The 22,352-nt window shown below is 36.6% G+C and overlaps 1 protein-coding gene across 5 annotated transcripts in view; it reads left to right on the top strand.

Moving 5' to 3' along the window:
* PCDH15 (protocadherin related 15) overlaps window positions 1–22,352 on the top strand; it is a gene marked incomplete at both ends in the record, with an annotated part of 820,110 nt that overhangs the window by 739,123 nt on the left and 58,635 nt on the right. For all 5 annotated transcript variants that reach the window (XM_080823084.1, XM_080823082.1, XM_080823083.1 and 2 more), the window contains one exon: window positions 15,848–16,063. In XM_080823084.1, the coding sequence (XP_080679210.1) occupies window positions 15,848–16,063 (216 nt within the window). The remainder of the gene's footprint in view (window positions 1–15,847; window positions 16,064–22,352) is intronic.

Genomic DNA, 22,352 nt, shown 5'->3' on the forward strand with positions numbered 1-22,352 from the left:
TGTGATACTCTCTGTCAGATAAATAAATAAAATCTTAAAAAAATATATCTATTTGTAATGGTAAGTAGGTAAAAAAAAAAAAAACAAGAATCATGAAAACAAATTTTAAAAAAAGAGGGAAAGTTGTATGTATGAAATTTGGGGCAATACCGGGAGCTTAATATATTGTTTTCCTCGATATTGGGGTTTCACAGGTTTATGGGGACTCTGTGGTGCTTGTCCTTGTTTGTTTGGCTTGTCTTTTGGAGGAGGGGCCTGCCCCATTGTTTTTCAGTCAGTCTTTCTTGGGTTCAGTCATCCTGCCCTCTGTCAAGGGGCTGGGTTCTGTGGAAACCGTTGTGGTTTTTGTTTTGTTTTGTTTTGTTTTAAGGTTTTTCTTTATTTATTCAACAGACAGAGATCACAAGTAGGCAGAGTCAGGCAGAGAGAGAGGGGGAAGCAGGCTCCCCACTGAGCAGAGAGCCCGATGTGGGACCTGATCCCAGGACCCTGAGATCATGACCTGAGCCAAAGGCAGAGGCTTAACCCACTGAGCCACCCAGGCACCCTGGAAACCGGTTTTTCAGGCTTTTGGTCTCTGGAGGTTTTTGTTCTTTGGCGGCTTTTTGCAGCTTTTCTGAGGTTTGGTGGAAAGCAGACTGCACCCAGCCCTCTACCTCAGAGAGAAGCCTTAGTCTGCTCCCCTCTGGGTGGTCCAGGACACACAGACTCCCCTTCTGCAAATTCCACTGAACAGCACAACCTCCCACAGGCAGAGCACACCCACAGCCACCCTCTCAGATATCACATCTTCCTTATCCGTTAGTCTATTAACATATAGATAGGTGGTCAACAGATTCATGAAAAGATGCTAGACATCACTCATCATCAGGGAAATGCAAATCAAAAGCACAATGAGATAACCAGTTCACACCAGGATGGCTAAAATAAAAAGGACAAGAAATGATAATGTTGGCGACAATGCAGAGAAAAAATGACCCTCATGCACTGTTGGTGATCTTCCTTATCCGTTAGTCTATTAACATATAGATAGGTGGTCAACAGATTCATGAAAAGATGCTAGACATCACTCATCATCAGGGAAATGCAAATCAAAAGCACAATGAGATAACCAGTTCACACCAGGATGGCTAAAATAAAAAGGACAAGAAATGATAATGTTGGCGACAATGCAGAGAAAAAATGACCCTCATGCACTGTTGGTGGGAATGCAAACTGGTGCAGCCACTCTGGAAAACATATGGAGCCTCCTTAAAAAATAAAAATAGAACTACACTAGAAAAAAAAAAGAATTATTAAAAAAGAAAAATAGAACTACCCTAACAATTGAATATTTACACAAAGAAAACAAAAGCACTAATTCAAAAAAATACAGGCACATTTTGTTTATTGAAACATTATTTATAATAGCCAAGGTATAGAATCTAGTAACTATCTGTAGAGCCTTGATAATGCTGGTGTTCTGTGGGCTGGTTTTACAATAATTTATAAATTTTATCTATCCTTTAAAAATGTCTGTAGTTTGAAATGGTATTACTTGTTTATTACAATTTTTAAACCCTCCTCTTACTATTATAATATACATTTTGTTGAAATAAACAAAATTTTTATATGACTAGTTAATGACTAAAAATAATAGGTTATAAAGTCATACAGATTTTATGATCCTGGTTACAGAAAAAAAAAGATAAGTATATATGTATATATAGTAAATATAAAAGGTCCTATATAAAGATGAATAATGGCTATAAATCGATACAATTATTGGTTTTTTAATATTTCTCTGCCAATATTTATTTCCTGATATTTCTGTAATAAGCAAGAAATAGTCAAATACTTTATATATCAGACACATTATAAAAAACGGTTGGCCACTTAGGTTGCTATAACTTTTCATCTTTATAAATAACACAGAGCAAGAATAGTTAGATGAAAATGATTTAGAAATTAAAAAAGAATGATTTAGGTATTATTTAAAAGGAAAAAAATAGTGATAAAAGTATGTAAGCAGTTTCACAAAGACGGATTCATAAATTATTATAGCCCCATTTGTGCTTCTCAAAATACAAAAATATTAGGGATGCCTGGGTGGCTCAGTTGGTTAAGCCTCTGACTTCAGATCAGGTCACAATCCTGGGCTCCTGGGATCGAGTCCCACATTAGGCTCCCTGCTGGGCAGGGAGTCTGCTTTTCCCTCTGCCTGCTGCTCCCCCTGCTTGTGCTCTCTCTCTCTACAAATAAATAAATAAAATTAAGAATAAATTAAAAATAAAAAATAGAAAAATAAAAATATTTCTAAAAATCAGCAATTGGCAATGCTAATATTTTATCATATTATCTTAAGACAGAATTGTAATGTTGGCGACTCCACTTTATAGCATATTGTTTTGGGGACAATTCTTTTGAGAATTTCATCCAACAAAAAATAATAGTAGCAGGAATTTTAGTTTGTTACAGCTGTTTCTTCTTAGCTAACTTGTTAGATGTACAACATAAAATACTGTTATAAAAATGAAAAAATAAGTATATGTGTATATATATGTATTTACACATATATGTGTATTGTGTATATATGCATATATAGAGAGAGAAGGAATGTTTCTAAAATACCTCCAATTTAAGTGAGGGACATGGCAGAGAGCAACTTTTTTTGTTGAATGTGTTGTGTTGTTTATATTAAAATGTTGCAATTCATATATATTCAAGGAGACAGATTTTATTGTCCCACGTGTAAATAGCACCATTCCAATCTGTAAATACAGACTTCTTTATAATTAGTGTCACTTCAATGGCCCTTAAGGCTTTTCTTTTACTAATCATTAGTTCCCTCTTACTACTTCATATTCAGTATATTTTTGAAAGTTCTCCATTTATTTTCCAAAGTAAAAAGTTTATAAATTGAATTCTATTTTCCTTTGACATACTCTTTAAAAAAGTGATGATAAAGGCTTGTCTTTTTGTAGTAAAGGTTTTTGTTTGTGCCTGTTGTTTTCTTCTTAGATGGGCAATCAAACATCATCAGAGAGAATGCAAAGAGGATTCAACATTTGGATTTAATTTGCAAATGTCCTGCTATCCAGGCCCCCTGATTTTCTCTTAAACTTAATAATTGAAGAATAAATAGGCTTCTTATACATTATTCATATTCTAAACCTTTCTGTAGTAATGAAAATGCCATTATTTTTTCTTTTAACATTAATTCTGTTTTAAAATTATAAAAATACATATGAGGATGTTTACATGAAAAGATACATAAATCTTTGTATGAAGCAAGGTGTTCCAAATTATTCAACACATGAAGGACACCCTGTCTTAACTATTCTAGTGTTGGGAACAAAAGTAAGCTTAAAAACATGTTTGTATTCAAGAGCATTTTTTTAAGTCATGTTATATATCCTAGTTTAAATTTTAATTCTCATTTTTGAAATAGAATTGAGTAATCAATCTGGAAACCAAGAGACACAAAATATATATAAGAATAAGAAAATTAAGAAACAAATTTTATACGTAATGGAGACACATACATATTATAATATGCCAAGGTAAATGCTATAGTAAAAAATGCATAAGATACAGTACCAGGAAACACAGGTGGAAATAACATTGCACCTAGGGGAGTCAGGACTGCCTTCAAGAAACTAGTCATTTAAGCTGAGGGTTGACTGTGTTGCTCAATACTATTTATATTCTGTGTGTGTGTGTGTGTATGTGCCCCCAAATACAGTCCAGGAGGGAACATCATCTGGCCTAGCAGACAAGATACTTTTTAAATTAGAAGAAACTGTGTAAGCAAAGGATTGGAATCCTAAAACAACATAGATCGTTCAGGAAAGTTGCTAGGTAACATGGTTTGGGGGGAATATAGGTAGAGTTAAATGTAGGTTAAGAAGTTGGAATGGAAAACTGGAATCAGAATGAATATTTCACGGACTTGTGTGAATGTCCGTCTTCTGGCACTTGGGGGTTCTCGTTCACTTTTAGCTGTTGCTGGAGTGAAAAATGAGACACAGAGCCTGCGTTGGGCAGCATCTGCTGGATAGATAGTCTCTGAGCTGAGGAGTATTGCCCAAGTCCAACATGGAAGGAAGGCTTGCTGACAGACTGGAATTCAGGAGGCCAGGGTGGAGATGAGGGATGCTGAGATACTTAGCTCAGGTCCTGTGTAGCGGGGCATGGAGCGTGCCGGGCAGGGGGACTAGAGCCAGAGGGACGAGCACGGTAGCCTGGAGTGGGACTAGAGTGGGGTAGGGGGAAGACTGAGAAGTATTTGGTTTTGATTGACTGGATTTAATGTAATTGAAGAAGAACACCAGGTTAGAAATAATGAGTGTGTCACTTAATTTGCTTTTGGACGCTGAAGGATTTGATTCATAAGAACAGAATTACTGCAAAGGCACAGATTTCTTAAACATTTCAATAACAAGTTAGTGTTCCCTAAAAATCCTGAACATTTTGGGATTCAGAATCAACATTAAAGGCACTTTTCCTCTCTCAAAAAGAAGGCTCAGATTGTACATGTGTTTTGGTTCTTACGGCTTCTGTTGAAGGAAGTACAATTTCTTGTTTTTCTACATGCATGAAAAGATAGAGCAGATGTTTCAGAGTTCATTCCAAAGCATCACTGAGGGATATATGGTCAGTCATGATAGTAGCAATAGTGAGGAAAAGAACAAAGCAATTTTTTGAGGTGATACTTATTTTCCAGAGAATTTACAAGGAAAGGAAAATAGCACTTAAAAAAATGTTGAGGTTATCACATGAATGCAAGTCTTGCCAGTGTTTGAATCTCATGCCTTCCGTAATAAAACGGATTTCAGTATATAACTGTAAAAATGATAAAAGGAAGAGTTTCCTCTTCTTTGGTTTCTTTAAGTTTTCTTTAATTTTTCAAATGAGTATTATCTCATGATATTTGGCCTCACTCTTTAAAAGTAAACCTTGCCAAATTCTAACCATAATAAAACAATAGTAAAACTCCTGGAAAGGTCTTTATAATTCAAACAGTGTTGCAATTGTCAACATACCATTATTAAATCATCATTTCTGCAATAAACTGTATTTTAATCATTAGAATACCTCTGAATTAAGTTAGACTTTTACTTAACTGTACAAACAGTGCGCATATTGAAATTATGAATTATTGGACTGTGATCACTTTTTTGACATCCTGATAAATGAAACACTAAGCTTTCTTATTTAAAATGTCTCTCCTCGGGACACCTGGGTGGCTCAGTTGGTTAAGCAGCTGCCTTCAGCTCAGGTCACGATCCCAGCGTCCTGGGATCGAGTCCTACATCGGGGTCCTTGCTCGGCAGGGAGCCTGCTTCTCCCTCTGCCTCTGCCTGCCACTCTGTCTACTTGTGCTCACTCTCGCTCCTCTCTCTCTCTGACAAAAAAAAAAAAAAAAGTGTCTCTCCTCTTTTCTTCTAGGGTTTTTTTTTTTTTTCTTTTGCATAGGTCTTGAATAGCCTTTTAAATAGACCAGTCTACCTGACATTTTCATTTTCTTGTTCATATTTTATCATATGTTGGACAAATCTATTGTTTTTAAGTGCTTTAAAATGAAGGTTTCCTTATAATTCCTACAAATACAAGAGCCAAGTTTAAGAAGTTGAAGAGAGCTACAGCAGATGTTCTTTTTGCCCCCTGCAAATACAGCTTGACATACTGACCTTAGTAGATGAAAATGTAGGATTTGAGTATTTTTACCTTGACATTCTAAAATACCTCCACCTATTTCAGGAAAAGTGAGCCTTTGGCGCTGTTAAATGTTAAAATGGGATCTAATTGAAAAGTTGAAGTTAAAAGTTAGCATTATTGGACTTTAATGGGCTTTGGAAGTTCTTAGGACATCGCTAATTATTCCACTAATATTTCTGTATTCATAATATTCATTTAGGCAACAGAGGGGAGCAGTTACTTAGGCTGCTACAAAATTAATGGGCTCACCTACACCCCTGTATGATAAAGGCAATTATTTGGTGATTTTCTCTTAATATTGGGCACCTGTGTGCTTTAAGATTTCCAGATGAGGTCTTAGAAATGCATGAGTGGTTTCCTGTGTCTTAGCTTTCATTTAGAAATATAATTACAGCAGGTATAATTACAATATTCATTTCTGATTTTCATTCTTTTAAAACAACTCTAGACATAACTTCCCAGATTTTGCTCACTAACAGAAACTCCCTGAAGTCTGCAAATCAAATCTTCAAGGGTTCCCTCTTCCAGATAATAATGACCACCCGGAGCCCAGGGTACATTTTTGATTTTAAAGAAGCTGATGAAAATAGTAAAATGACATTGATTCTTTAGTAAATTTGATTCAGTTACAGCTTTCTTGATGAGCCAGTTTTCATTTTTAGGTGTTAGTTTAACCAAGCTTGTTAGATGTTACCTTATTGCTACCTAAAAATGATGCAATTAATTTGTAAATTTTACTTGTTTTTCCCTTTTTTAGAATACCATTAGGAATTTCCCCCATTTTTTAGGAAATATTCATAATAGTTTATTTATTTAAAAAAAAAAAAAACGCTTAGCTGTTTTGCTTTATTCACACCTAAGTTCATTAGTGAAGTCTTTGGCAAATAATTTCCTTTCTTTTTTTTTTTTAAAGATTTTATTTATTTATTTATTTGTCACAAAGAGAGGGAGAGAGCACACGAGCACAGGCAGACAGAATGGCAGGCAGAGACAGAGAGAGAAGCAGGCTCCCTGCTGAGCAAGGAGCCCGATGTGGGACTCGATCCCAGGACGCTGGGATCATGACCTGAGCCAAAGGCAGCCACTTAACCAACTGAGCCACCCAGGCATCCCAAATAATTTCCTTTCAAACACATTCCTAGTTACACAGAATGCATCAAGACTGACTTCTAAGATTGTTAGCTAATTTTAAAATACCAGTTCTTTTTTCACTTCTCCCCAAAATCCAGAAGGGTAAATTTCTATATGAAATTAAATGTGTTCTACATTAAAATATAAATGAATGTTGACTTATGTTTCCCATCACTTTCTTCTTTTAGGGATGATATATTGTACATTGGAGTAGAGTATATTCTTTCCAGTGTGATTAACCTGGTCTTTTAAGTAGAAGATTTAAATTTGTTCTAATTGCGGATATAATAGATTTTACCTCCTATCATTTTGTTTTGACTTTCCCTTATCCTGTTTAGTTTTTCTCAGTTTTCTATATTTTTTCTCTCCTTTTTGTTTTCCTTTGGATGGATATTTTTTCCTTGCCCCATGCATGTATCCTTTGTGTATTTGTAAAGTTATGTACCCTATTTTATTTAATAAGGGTTACCTTAGAAACTTTAAAATCATGTACTTTAAAATACCAATATACCTTCCATCCTGAATATTATTTAGAATCTTAGGACATTTAAATTAATTTCTTTTTCTTTTCTTTTTTTTTTTTTTTTTTTTTTTTTTTTTTTTTGCCACACACAACAAAACAATTATTGTGTTGTAGAGTTATTCAGCCACCTAATACTTTCTTTGCTTTTTCACATTTTCCTAAATCTTAGGTCTTCCACTGGAATCACTCACCCTTCACTTAAGGTACACAATTTAGAACTTTCCATGGGCGCCTTTCCATGCCACTCTCTGAGTGTGCTAAGACCTCCTATGACTCCCCTTTCTGTTGGGGGTGGGGTGTTGCATGTTTTGGGTAGATCACTTTGTATTTGTTCTGTTAGTAGGTTATTGGGCTTCTTAAATCTGTCCATAGCTGTCTTTATCAGTCCTGGAAAATTCTATCCTCTCTTCTTGACTCTCTGATTAGATGTTTGCTAATTTGATCACTCTCAAACTTGCTTTTAGGTTTTTGGTCTTTGTTGCTTTGTATGGCATTCTGCATCACTTTTTTCTATCCCTATCATTCAGTTCACTAATTCTCTCATCAGCGATGCCTAGGTTGCTAATAGCTTCATCTCTGGGTTTTCCATTTCAATTATTATTTCATCATTTCTAAAAGTTTCTTTTTATTTATGTTCAACTATTCTCATTCTTTTTTCTTTAAGACTCTACTGAAACATTGAACACCTTCGCTTTATTCTCTGTGCCTTCTAATTCCATTTGTGGGTATGACTTTGCTTTTTTTTCAACAAGCTCTTTCTTATAACATTTTGTTGCTTGTTCATTTTGAGGATTATTTTTACTCTAACTTTTTAGTTTTCTTGGAACTTAATTGTTAGAATTATTTGAGGCATAGGTTAGATGGGACTGTTTTGAAAAAGCACCTACTTCTGTGAGGAAGCTAGGCTATTAGCAGTTAAAGATCACTTTTCTCAAATTCTCAGCTGTGGTTTTTCTTTTCATTCAGAAAAATGGATTTACAAAGTCAGAAATTCAAAATATTATGATTTCTCCTAGAACTGAGCAATTGATAGTGTGTGAATAAAGACTGCAGACTATGATGAGGGCTTGTGTTGGTTGGATTAATTCCCAAGGAAATTTTCCCCCCATTGCACTCAGCATCAAAGTTTAAGCCAGTGGTTTGGTTTGTAGTTCTAGGGTGGTGGTAGCAGTGGTGGCTGGAAAGGAGAGATGAATTTCTCAACTGCTCTTAAAATGAGAATTGAGCATTCTGGGAAGGGTAATCTTACTAGACTCATTTCCACAAGTGGGGCTTGGGTCTTGATTCCCATTCTCTGAGCCACTCACAACCTCATGGATAGAATCTTGTGTTTCACCTAGATCAGCAAAATGCCCTCTAAGTGGAACTACCATCAGCATGAAGGTTTGTATTTCTGCCTTCACTTAGTTTTTGGTTTGCATATTTATTATTTTCTCTCCATCTCCATGACCTGTCTAGGAGGAGTTCTTGGGATCTTTTTACGGCTCTTACTGTTGCGTTCCATGGAGCCCCAGTCCTGGTACTTAGTGTGACATATTGAGTATAACATTTTCAGTATAGGTTTCAGAGCAAGACCTCCTCACCTGTGCTATCAGCAATCCTTGTGAGGATGAGAAAGTGACTAATCTCTCTGTGCCTTTGTTCCTTGACTTATAAAATTTAATAACAATAAAACATATTCAGCAGGAAAGATGTCCTGAGGTACTGTGTGAGGCACCAGTCTGCTGGACTCTCTCCTTCATCATTCCTCAGTCACCAGTTGACAGTTATATTGGTTCTAGAGGAGAAAGTTCTAGGTGTTGTGGAAGGACAAAACAATGAGAGCAGTGTGACCACTGTGACATCCATGATGAAGATAGAAAGGGAATAGCTCCAAAGTAATGAGAACAAAGAGGGCATTTGTGGAACTGAAAATTCCCTGGTACCAAAGAGATCTTCACTGAATAAGAAAGTGATGGGACCTTGCATTCGGAAATGTATACATCAGAAGTTTACACTTCCAGAGATGGAGCGTTTCCTTAGAGGGAGTATCTCCATAAGTCAGAAGATGAGCATGTGGTTATGGGATAGAATCGATGTGGTGAGGCAGGTCAAAGATCAATGACAGTTATTCAGGCCTGAGAATTTGAATATGGGTTGTTGATTGTGTCATCTCCAGGAACACTGAAATTCATAGACATCAAAATAGGAGAGGCTTCATTACATTCAGCAACAAGGAAGTATAGAGCATGTACTGCGTATAAATGCATGGATTTCATTTGGGGAAGAGGTTTTGCAAGCTTGACTCAGATGGTCTGGTAGCAATAAAGAGAAGTGGAAAAGAAAACAGAAAGAGGAGAGCAAAGTACATGCATCTTGAAAAAAACTATTTAATGGATTATTTTAGGAAGTTAACAATTTGGGGCAGTTGGGTGGCTCAGTGGGTTAAGCGTCTGCCTTTGTTTGGCTCAGGTCATGCTGGAATCCCGGGATCAAACCCCTCATTGGGCTCGCTGCTCAGCGGGGAGCCTGATTCTCCCTCTCCTTTTGCTGCTCCCCTGCTTGTGCTCTCTCTGTCAAATAAATAAATAAAACCTTAAAGAAAAAGGAAGTTATAATCTTTTGATAATGTGCCTGGAATAATAAGTTTAAAGTAATTTTGTGCTTTAAATTGCATATTATTGGTAAATATCATTAGATATAAAAATTAAAATTTTGGAATATTATGGTTACAAATTATAATAGTTATAGTATACTTGGCTATATTTCACATATGTATATATATATTTTTCTTGAAAATAATGCTGTTGACCAATACATTTTTTTTCATTTTACAAATAAGGAAAGCTGAAACTCTGAGTGATTATATATATATTTTTGAATCATACCCAATTTTTGAGTATGTCTCTAAAACACAGCACAAAAAACAAGTGAATTTAAAATTATTAAAAGTAGGAAGCAGGGGCGCCTGGGTGGCTCAGTGGGTTGAGGCCTCTGCCTTCGGCTCGGGTCATGATCTCGGGGTCCTGGGATCGAGCCCCGCGTCGGGCTCTCTGCTCCGCGGGGAGACTGCTTCCTCCTCTCTCTCTCTCTGCCTGCCTCTCTGCCTAGTTGTGATTTCTCTCTGTCAAATAAATAAAATATTAAAAAAAAAAGGAAGCAGTTACAGTACACTCTGTGCTGAAACACTCACTTTTCACATCTGTAACCAGATTTAAAATTGTGTTCTTAATTTTGTTGTCAGTATTTTTGGTGTATATTTAAATATATCATATCTTTTAATTAATTTCATAAAGGAACATCTGGTTGTTCATAGTGCACAGTTCTAATGTTCATACCCGACATTGATCAGTCACATCTTTTATACAGGTTTCTGTCTTAAATCATGTGTTTGCTGAAAATTGAATAGATTCAAAATTGAACTTGAAAATCCTTTAAGTTGCTTCTAAGTGTAGTGTCTATTGGCATGTTTTATCATTCAGTGTTTGACTTGCTATATTCAGTTACCTGCACTTGGGAGAAGGAGGGGAGATTTGAAAGAATGTCAGTGATCCTGGCGCCATCATCAGTGCCTGTTTTCTGAAATGAGATCTTTGAGATTCAAAGAGGATTAAGCCCATTCAAAGAAATAGAAATTCAGAGTGGAATCGTTATTGACATTGTACATATGATAGCAGTTTTATATTTGGGGGAAAATATCCAGTAAACATGATTTTTTTAAGACCCTGTATCTCATTTGTTGATGATCTACTCCCAATGTACTATGAAAAATCCTTGGGAGAGGTTGTGTGTGTGGGGGGGGGGTCACACTAGGATTGCTTTTTGCCCTTAGCAAAGTATTAACATTAAGGCAGCTGAGTCCCTAGAGGAAGGTCCCTCTGCCTGTTTCAAGGACTTGTCAGTGGGCTCTAGGTAGTAAGGAAATTTAACAATTTTTCTTCTGCTTTGGTTTCCCACATCATCTCCTTCCAGATGGGGAAGAGGACCCCGTTTGCCTCTAATGAAAGGTTTTATAAATTATGTTTGTTTGTTTGTTTGTTTTAATTAGCTAATCCTATAGGGAGGGACTTACTCTTGAACTTTGGACTTTACTACTATGTTACAGTTCATTTTCTCATTATCTTCGTGATGTGGTTTTGGAAGGCAAGTGAGGTTCATTGGGGTGGGGTCTGGAGCCAATGGCTAAGAAAGAATGCTTGAGACGTCTTTGGTTCAAATGGTGGTTTTATTGAAGGATGGGGTCAGGATCTCTGGACAGAAAGAGCTGCATTGTAAGGGTGAGGAGTGGCTGATTTATATACTTGGGAGTTGGGGGAGGTAAGGAAAAGGGAGGTTTTCCAAAGCCCGTTCCTATACTAAAGAGGAGCTACAAAATACTGGAGGTCTTGCCATTGTCAAGTTAAGATTGTTTAATCCCTCTAGCAAGGTATTAACATAAAGATAGTTGGGAGCTTCCTGGAAGAATATCACACATTTCCCACCCAGGAGTGGTGGGAGTGATGGGAGTTTGCAGGTGTCCCCATGTGCTTTGTTCTCAGTGAGCCTTCTGCTCCCTCATCATTGGGGTTGTGGAATTACCCACAGAGAATAATTTTAAGAATGTCCGGCCTTTGTGGCTTTTACTGCCAGAGGGAGTGGGATCTGGTAATCTTCCATGAGTTGGATCTTCTGATTCTTTTTACCACCTGCCTTTTTTTTTTTTTTTTTTTTTAGACATATGACATGACTTTAGGTTAAGGGTCAGCCTAAAACCAAAATGGCTTTATTTCAGTCAACCTGTTTCTCAAACCTTCCTTCCCTCCTGCCTAGGTGTACTTTAAAATGTACCTTAACCTGTTAAGATAAAATATGGCTACCTTGTGGCTCTCTTAATTTAGTAAGTTAGGGATGTTAGAAAGTGAAATTCCTTGTTTATTGAAATCGGAAGTTCATCAGTAAGAATTGTGCAAAGAAACGTAATATACCAAGCAGTCACGGTGATTTTATTACAACTGTCATTCTTCTCTAAATGTGATTGTGTTGTGGTACAGGGGTTTACTTTAAAATACAAAAGTTTGTTTGACTGAGACAGACAAATACCAAATGATTTCACTCAGATGTAGAACCTAAAAAACAACACAAACAAAAAGCGGAATGAGACCTATAAATACAGAAAACAAACTGATGATTTCCAGAGGGGCCCGGGGTGAGGACTTGGGGCAGATGGGTGAAGGGTAGTGGGGGCCAGAGGTTCTAGCTATGGAATGAAGAAGTCATGGGGATAAGGAGTGTCATCAGTGATATTTCAGTGGAACTATATGGTGAAAGATGGTCCGTACACTTGCGCAGAACGTATCATGATGTACAGAGATATTGAATCACTATGTTGTATGCTTGAAACTAACGTAACATTGTGTGTCTACTATACTCAAATTATAAAAATCTAAAAACTTTTTGAAAAAGACAGGCCTGGGGGTACCTGTGTGGCTCAGTCAGTTAAGCATCTCTCTGCCTTTGGCTTGGGTCATGATCCCAAGGTCCTGGGATCAAGTCAAATGTGGGCTCCCTACTCACTGGGGAGTCTGCATCTCCCTCTCCTTCTGCCCACCCCCCACTTGTGCTCTTTCTCTCTCTGTCAAACAATTAGGTAAAATCTTAAAAAAAAGAAAAAAGGAAGAAAATCACAGGCCAGAATGTTGCTTGTAAATACTTGGGAATGGGGAGAGGGGTTGATGTGTCCAATTGGACTTAGATTCTAGAATTGGAATGACTAGAATTCAAATCCTGAAGCATAGAGATCGCTATGTCTCAGGTTCTTTGCAGGTAAAATACGGAATAATAATAAGTATCTCATGTTATTATAGGATAGATGAAATAAAATGATTTAAAATGCCTATAAAAATTTAAAAATGCAAAGATTTAGAATCTTACAACACATAATTGAGTAAAAATAATTCAGACGGAAAGGAGAAGATACAGTGTGATCCCATCAACATAAAGTTTAAAAATAGGCATAACTAGGGATGCCTGGGTGGCTCAGTCAGTTAAGTGTCTGCCTTTGGCTCAGGTCATGATTGCAAGGGTCCTGGGATCGAGTCTCGCATTGACTGGGCTCCGTGCTCAGTGAGGATACCTGCTTCTCCCTCTCCCTCTGCCCCTCCACTTGCTTGTACTCTCTCTCTCTGACAAATAAATAAAATCTTTAAAATAAAAGTAGGCATAACGAGTTTATTTATTTAAAAATGAGTGCAGTGGTTTCCTGGGGAGAGGGTATGGCTGAAAGGACATAGAGAACATCCTGGGATGTTGGTAATGCTTTATTTATTGATGCAGGGGCTCACCACATGGATGTGTATAGTTTGCAAAATTTATTTGAGCTGTATACTCAAGATTTGTCCATTTTGTGCACATTTCTTATACCTCACTGTTATTTCATTAACAGTAAAAAATTTATTTCAGTAGACACACCTATGCTAAATTATAAATTAAAGGACAGTATTCAACCAAATCTTTGACCCATTTGGCATTAGTCTCAAACTTCCTCCTAGTATGTGAAGGAAATGTCTTTGATTATTTGATTCAAACTCTGATTTTAATTTTAGTTGGAAATGTGCTTTTTTATAATGCTGTCTTTTATTAAATGAATAGAAACCCTGAGTTCAAAGTGTAAAAGGAAACACTTTGATAACTGTTTTTTCTTTGTTCTTCTCCTTTTAGTGATAATGTGATCTAATGTTGAAATCTAATTACTGTCCCTCTAATGCCGAAATCTAATTATTGTCCCTCTAATGCCAAAACTGAGCTTTGCCATTCTGTGAAACATACAGACCATCTATGGAGATGAGCTAGTAGCTAGAGCTCCTCCTAGTCTAAAGCTGAGATTTTTGACTTCTTAGAAAATTTCAGAAATATTTTATCCCAAAGTGAAATATCTGTTTGTTTTTTACTTTAAATTACCTTGTTTACCAGGTGGTTAGAGTTATCCTGAAATGTTTTCCATGGTTAAGCACATATATAGAATTTGAAGCTGGAGAGTAGAGCTCTTGGTAAAGCTTAATATACATTTCCTGTCATTTACTATTATCATTATTTATATCCCAACTTTACCACTTAATATGTAGCCATTGGCTATTGAAATTTAGTTAGAATTCAGATTTTAATTTCTGACTCCCATTAGCCTCATTTCGAGTGCTGAGTAGCATATGTGGCTAGTAGCTTCTGTGTTGGACAGAAACAGAGCATTTCCTTTATCACAGAAAGTTCTGTTGGATGGCACTAATTTATGTGATTGGAATAATACATTTCTTAGAGTTTTTATTAAAGAAGATGATGTTTTATGGAATCCTTAGCATTATAATGGGAAATCAGAAATGCTTGATATGGCATGCCTGGGTGGCTCAGTGTAGCGTCTGCCTTTGGCTAAGGCTCAGGTCATGATCTCGGGGTGCTGGGATTGAGTCTGGAGTCAGGATCCCTCCTTAGGGGGGAGTCTGCCTCTCCCTCTGCCCCTCACATCACTCGTGTTCTCTTTCTCTCTCAAATAAATAAATAAAATCTTTAAGAAATGCTTAATTCATGATATTTAATAATATCTTTGGTAAAAATAAGAATAACCAAACAATGAAAATCATAATATTAAACTTCCATATCTAGTATCATGAATAAGGTGTATGTAACCTTGTATAAATTCACTGAGACTCTCATACCCATCATTCCTCTTCCAAATATTCCACTATGAAATAATTCTGAGACTGGCATTCTGAAAAGTCTCTGATGTTGAAGCCATGGAGACAGACTAGTAAATTATACTCACAGCTTCACTTAAAAAACAAAACAGCAACAAAAACAAAAACCCCACCACCAACAACATTCTAAACAACTATTGCCCTTTTAAAATTCTAAATGTTAAGAAACCTTAACATATAGATCATAAGTACTTACAACTAGGAAAAAACCTGGTTAATTAGGATACAGAATGAATTAAAAGGAGCCTGGATTAGTATTCCAACCTTATGTAATTATGACATGGCATTAACGAATTAGGATATACAGCTATAGATTTATTGCTTAAAAGCTCTGAACTTTTACTATCATTTGAGATCTTTCAGTGGATTATTTTATCTTTCCCGTTCCAGAAATAGGTTAGATCAAAATGACTATCACATGCTATGCCTCTTACACAAGACAATGGCTAGGTAAACAGTCAGTCCCATCCTTAAACCAATTTGGATCACAGCTTAGAGTTGAACCCATCACAGATGCCAGTCAAAACACTTAATTCACCAGGTTGGACTCTGTTATAACAGAGTCTGTGTCCTTTGTATTCACAGTTGGGTAGTTATTATTCTAATAACAACCACTCATCCCTATGGACACAAAGCCTATTAATCTATATAATGGTACCCAGAACAAGAGACTTTGAGGAGGGTTGTATTGTGTTCTTACAAAAGAATATCAATCTTACAAAAGTAATGAGCCCTTGAATATGGATTGTTTTTTACCGCTTATTTATACCCTGTGTTGTTTCCCTCCTAGGCTACGGACAAAGATACTGGTAATTACAGTGCCATGGCATACCGACTCATCATTCCACCCATTAAAGAGGGAAAAGAAGGATTTGTGGTGGAAACCTATACAGGGCTCATCAAAACTGCTATGCTCTTTCACAACATGAGAAGGTCCTACTTCAAGTTCCAAGTCATCGCAACTGACAACTATGGGCAGGGACTGAGCGGCAAAGCAGATGTCCTGGTAAGTACATAGACCTCCAGATTAGGGGAAGCGCGTGGACCTGCCAGTCTGCGGTCGATGTCTCCGACTCATGGAACTTTTACATTTATTCGAAATAGGTTTTCTAAAGTATAAATGTGATCAGTTTTCCTCCAGGTTGCTAGTAGCCACAGTTTAGGATATAAAAGGTATAGCTTTAAGGCTGTGTATTTTTTCGGCATTGGGGAATACATCCCAGTACGTTTTCCTGTATGACTGTGACAGCAGTTCCTCAAGTGCCAGATTTCCATTTGGTCTGTAGATCGCATTTTTAGTATAGAATTGTCTGGATCTACTTAAATTTTTAAAATGCTTCACTGCTTTGTGCTGTAGAAATTAAAATGTATGAATTTTTTATTACCGTTTAAATTCCTTTTAGACCTTTTGTAATTAAGAAAACAAAAGGAAATGCTTTGGAGCAAATTTATGTTCCAATAGATGTAGTTTCCTTCTTTTACTAAGATCCCCAGTGATGGCATCGATGATCCCTTGACTCAGTTATATTTGGCTTCAGCCACAAATACCACTTTTCTCTTCTCCTTCTTTGTCTCTACCACATCTCCGTGGTAGAGTGTTCCCGAGGGCGGTTTGATCTTACTGTTTATTCAAGATACTCAACACCAAAGCTTCTGTCCTATGGAATTTCTGCCAACTTGGAAGCATGGCTTGTTGGGACTTTGATTAATCTAGTAAACATTATAAGTTACAATTATTACTGGAAATGCTTGTCACAGGAATACAGAATCCAGTATAAATTTTCTTCTGCTGTTTCCATCTTGTTAGATCTTCATCTTCACAACTCCCCTCCGTTAGTTCTCTGCACGAGTTTAACCTTCTCACATATGTAGACATCACAGATCCCCTATTTTTCTTCTAAATCATGAAGGCCAACTCTCATGACTGTGGTGGGCCTGAAGAACAGGACGTCCTTATTTAGAGCAAGAAAGCTGCACTAGAATAAACAAAGGCCATTCTGAGCCAAGAGTGTTTGACATAGACGATTTCAAAGTCGACATAGGTTTTTAATAGAGTTAAAATGTACACAATGTTGCCATTTCCCTTCCTGTTGTTTCAGAGCTGCACAATGAGGTGCTGTCAGAATAGGCAGGATAAGTAAAATACTGCAATGATGGGGGCACCTGGGTGGTTCAGTGGGTGAAGCTCAGGTCATGATCCCAGGGTACTGGGATTGAGTTCCGCGTTGGGTTCCCTGCTCATGCTCGCTCACTCTGTCAAATAAATAAATAAGATAAAATAAATACTGCAATAACATAAGTAAGATGTAACTATATAGATTATCTGTGTAATATGTACATGAGCAATGTGAAGTTTATGGGTTTCTTCTTTGGACTCTAAACTATTGTGTGGAAATTTGAAAGTATACCTTTAAAATTACCCAAAATACATTTAGGAAGAGTTATTTCAAAGTAATCATAATGTGATATATTTATGAACCATATATATGTGGAAAACTTAACCAGCAAAACAACTTTTTATGGTGAGATTGGAAATCCTTTCAGTCAAGAGAAGGGAGATGTGGGGAGAAATAAGACTTTGATGTAGAGGTTCTTTCAGAGAAGTTAAGTTGTTACAGAAGACGACCTTCTGTAGTCAGAAAGCCTCCAGTGACCTCATTTCTGCTATTCTCCATCTAACTCATTCAGACCCGGTGACATTGGCCAATTTGCTGTTTTCCAAACAGCCAGACCCGTCCTCGCTCTAGAGATCTTGGCAGTGCTGCTGTCTAAAATGTTCTTCCCCAAATGTGTTCCTGATGAGCTCCCTCATCTCTTCCAAATATTTGCAAGGATGTATTTCACGGTGAAGCCTACTCCGACCGCCCCATTTAGCAGTGCAGCCCTACTGTGTCAGTTCACACCTCTTTACTGTTTGCTCTTTACAACGGACTTACCATACTCATGTTCATATTTCCCCGCAAAAACTCCATGAGGAGAGTTCTTTTGTTTGTTTTTTTATGATTTTATTCCATGATGTATCTCAAATGCCCAGAATAATTCCTGATGTGTCGTGGGCACTTAGTGGCTATTCAGTGGATGAATGGCTTCTCTATTACAGTATATGTTAGCAGCTCTCAAAGTGCAGTCCATGGAACACTAAAGATCCCTTAAATCATTTCAGGGTTCAGTATGGTCAGAATTTCTTTTGGTGAGAATGCTAGGACATTGTTTGATGTTTTAGTATACTGTATTTGCACCACTGTTTTCATTGTATCCTTCAGAGTCATACACAGAGAGAGAGAGAGAGAGAAAAGCCTGAAGAGTACCCTTACTCATAAGCAGTAAAACTTACTAGTTTTAACAAATCTCCACTCTTGACTAAACACCTTTTCAATATTTTCTGTAATGAAATGGGATGTATATGGAAATCATTTCTTCTATAAAAGGAAGTATAATGGTAATCTCAAGGAAAAGCTCTATGCAAGCTGAATTTACTGTTTTTTTTTTTTTAAGGAATACTTTTTTATTTGGAAAAAATAATAAGATAAAATGTGGTGTCTCAAATTTGACTATTTGCTAGACACTTAAACAGAAATGAACAAAGTGAGACAGCCAATTTAAGGAAACAACTGACAGTATTTGCTGCTAATGATAACAACTAACAGCACAAATTAGAATATTGGAAACTTGTATTCACTCACCACTGTGATCTTGACAGATTCCTATTACTTAAAGACCATGAGATCAGTGGTCATATTGAAGAATGTGATTTTTTTTCTTGATATTGTGCTATATAATGTGTCAGTATTTGAAAAGTCTGCATTATTCAGTGAACCAGTATTTTCCAAATGACCAATGCATGATGTTAAAACATCTCTGTGGGTCAAGAGCCATTCCGAGTGCAAGATAGAGAAATGGGTTTTAACATAAGTAAACCCAATTTTCAATTTCACATCAAAACTAATCTTCAGCTACCACTTGAGTTTGGGAGGGGTATCAAAGACTATATAGAGCTATCTGAAAAAGATAATTAAACTGCTTCTTCCTTTTCAAGAGAAGTGAGATTGCACCAGATGCTGGTCAGGACAGACAGTGGCTAGTGGCCAGTCGACGCTAGACACAGTGAAGCTCTTTAGAGCTTTGCTGCCCAGAGTGTGAGTTATTTGTCCCATGTGGTCACCGGGCACTTGCCTTTGTGACGATGTCACACTGAGATGTATTATAAGCATAAAATGTACCCTGAGTTTCAACGACTTGGTATAAAAAAGTGAAAAATGTCTCCTTAATAAGTTGTTTGGTATTCAGTATGTATGAGAATGATGCTATATTAATATATAGGGTTAAGTGTATTATTAAATGACTTCTGTTATTTTTTATCCTCTGGTACCCTATTGTGGGTACCAGAGCACTTGAAATTACATATCTGGCATGTATGTGTGGCTTATGTTAATTTTTTTTTTTTTTTTTTTTTACTGGGCAGCACTGTCTACACTGTTTGGGAATGAATGGAAAGGAGGAAAGAAGGAAAGCTGAGCAATTTATGAAGAAGGATTGAAAGGACTTAGAAATAATAGAATATGTCAACTAGGAAGCTCTGGTTTTAGAATATTGTGCTTCACAAATGTTACTTTTCCTTCTTTAGACTGTCGCTCATAATTTTAATCCATTACAGAGATTGATCCCACAATGATAGAACTACGTTTTTAAAAAGTCTTTATAAGCAGACTTGTTATAGTTGGTATAATAAACTGACATGTGTATTTCCAGAAATATTTGCATAAAGACTGTACCGGAAAAGTAAAAAATAAAATCTAGGAATCTTAAGCATTTAAATACCTTTATTATAGATGATAGATGAAGTCAAGATTCAGAGAATTAGCATTCCTTTGAAAGATCAAAATTTAAACTATATTAGCTTATTTTCTTGGTCAGCATAGTGAAAAATGTATGTGTTCTCCATAAATCATGATTATACTTCAAGGAGATTTAAAACTTCTAAAGTAACTACTTATAAGGTCAGTCTGAGACAAATACTTCCGAGTTACATGCAATCTGAATTTTGTTACTTTATCAGAATTGTAACTACGTTGTTTTTTATCTTAATACAAAAGTAAGTCTTCAAAAGTTAAGATCAAAAAATCTTTTTGACAAATTGTAAGCTTAATATGTATATATTTTGAGGCAAGTTAAACCTTTTTTAAGATTTTATTTATTTACTGGACAGAGAGAGCATAAGCAGGAGAGAGAGAGGCAGACTCCCTCACAATGGGCTCAGTCCCAGGACCCTGGGGTAATGACCTGAGCCAAAGGCAGATGTTTAACCAATTGAACCATTCATGCATCCCTGAAGGATCTTAAATCTTAATTCATTTTGTTAGTTCAGTCAGAATTTAACCCCAAAACTCATTAGCAAGTTCAAAATTCCCTTGAGTAAGTACTTTATCCTTCTGAATAAAAAGAAAGTACCAGCTGTCCTTAAAAGACAAATGGTAGAGTTATTACTATCGTCAAGGCCAAATTTTGCTCCCAGATTGAGTCCCTAGCACATGAATTGATTTCTTTCCAAAAGATTACTTGTAAATGAGCTTCTGAAACTTTAAAACGTAATTATACAAAAGGAAATACTACCACTTCCCTGCACCCACATAAAACTAACATTCTAGTTTTTTGTTGCCCTTCAATTACTAAGAATCTAGCACTCCTGCATAATAGAGCCCTGGGTATTTGTCATGGTGGGCTGATTTTTTAACCCCAAACTCCAAAACATTTCAGGGGCTTAACCTAACACATTTTATGTTTCTCTCACAGGACACAACAAGAGTGTGCATGCCTGGGTGGTATTCCTGATGGCATTCCAGAAAATGGAGATTTAGGGACTGGAACTCCTTCCACCTTGTGTCTTTGACTTTCTTTAGGCTTTCTTTATTCAGATTGAGACCAGGAAAGAAAGGGAACTCATAAGAAAAGACAAAGTTACACAAAAAGTGTGTTAATCCTTTTTCTAATGAAGTCAGTTTTTGTTTGTTTGTTTCTTTTTTTGTTTTGTTTTGTTTTGTTTTTTGGTAAAGCCACAGTCAGGATCCATGTACACATTTGTGGGAAATTTGGACATAGGGTCCGAGATGCCAATAATGTGTTAGAGGTACAGGATTGGAACTGATGGTGTTTGCTCCTAGGTGGTATTCAGACAGATCCCTGGCTTAATTTAGTCTGTACACATGAATTACGAGACTCACACATGGTTTGAAAGATTTCTATTTAGTTGAAATATTTTGTATAATATTTTGGATTTCTTCTCTTGAAAAATAGCAAGGTCCAGCAAATCTGGACCTTTTCTCCCACATGGCGATATTCATTAGGGATGAAAAGCCTCTTTGTTAGTTTTCTTTTTTAAAAAGTGAAATGGGGGTACCTGGGTGGCTCAGTCAAGCATCCAACTATTGATTTCCACTCAGGTCATGATCTCAGGATCACGGGATGGAGCCCTGCGTCTGACTCCAGGCTCAGTGCGGAATCTACTTGAGATTCTCTCCCTCCTCTTCTGCCCCGCCCCCTGCTCGCCTGCTCTCTCTCTTTCTTAAAAAAAAAAAAAAAAAGTAAATCTTTAAATAAATTAAAAAGTGGAATGATAGTAATAACTACCTGATATGGTCATATTTAGAATTAAATGAATGAAAACCTATGGAGTATTGAGGGGAAAAAAGTAAATGATAGTTTACACATGCTGAATAAATACTGTGTTTTTCATTTTTTTAAGTAAGATCATAAAAGGAATTCCATAAATGTTAGTAAATAGAATTGATTTGTAAACAGCTGCTAAACTAGCTTATTTTAGTCCCACATGTAAATGTGTATCTATCTCTTTATTCACACAAACGTAGAATTGGCTGAAGCAAACACAAAGACTATGTGTGATGATCCCTTAGAGTGAATTATTCAAACTAGTCATATCTCAGCTTCCTAGTCACACTGGATAGGTGATCTCTCGAGGTTTGTAAAACTTGGGTTTTCCATTATCCTGAGCGCCCTTCAGTAACCCAATTAGAAAAATAAACACACCTTCTTTCATGCCTTAGAAAACAACCAATGAAACAAACACACACAAATCAACCACACTAGAAGTCTAAGTAAGTTAGACTTCTTTTTTTAATTTTTTTAAAGATTTTATTTATTTATTTGAGAGAGAGAGAGAGCATGAGAGAGAGAAGGAGACTCCCCGCTGAGCAGGGAGCCTGATGCAGATCTGATCCCGGGACTCCAGGATCACGACCTGAGCTGAAAGGAGTCGCTTAACCAACTGAGCCACCCAGGCA

This window comes from Martes martes, assembly GCF_963455335.1.
Source record: "Martes martes genome assembly, chromosome: 14".
Taxonomy (NCBI): Eukaryota; Metazoa; Chordata; class Mammalia; order Carnivora; family Mustelidae; genus Martes; species Martes martes.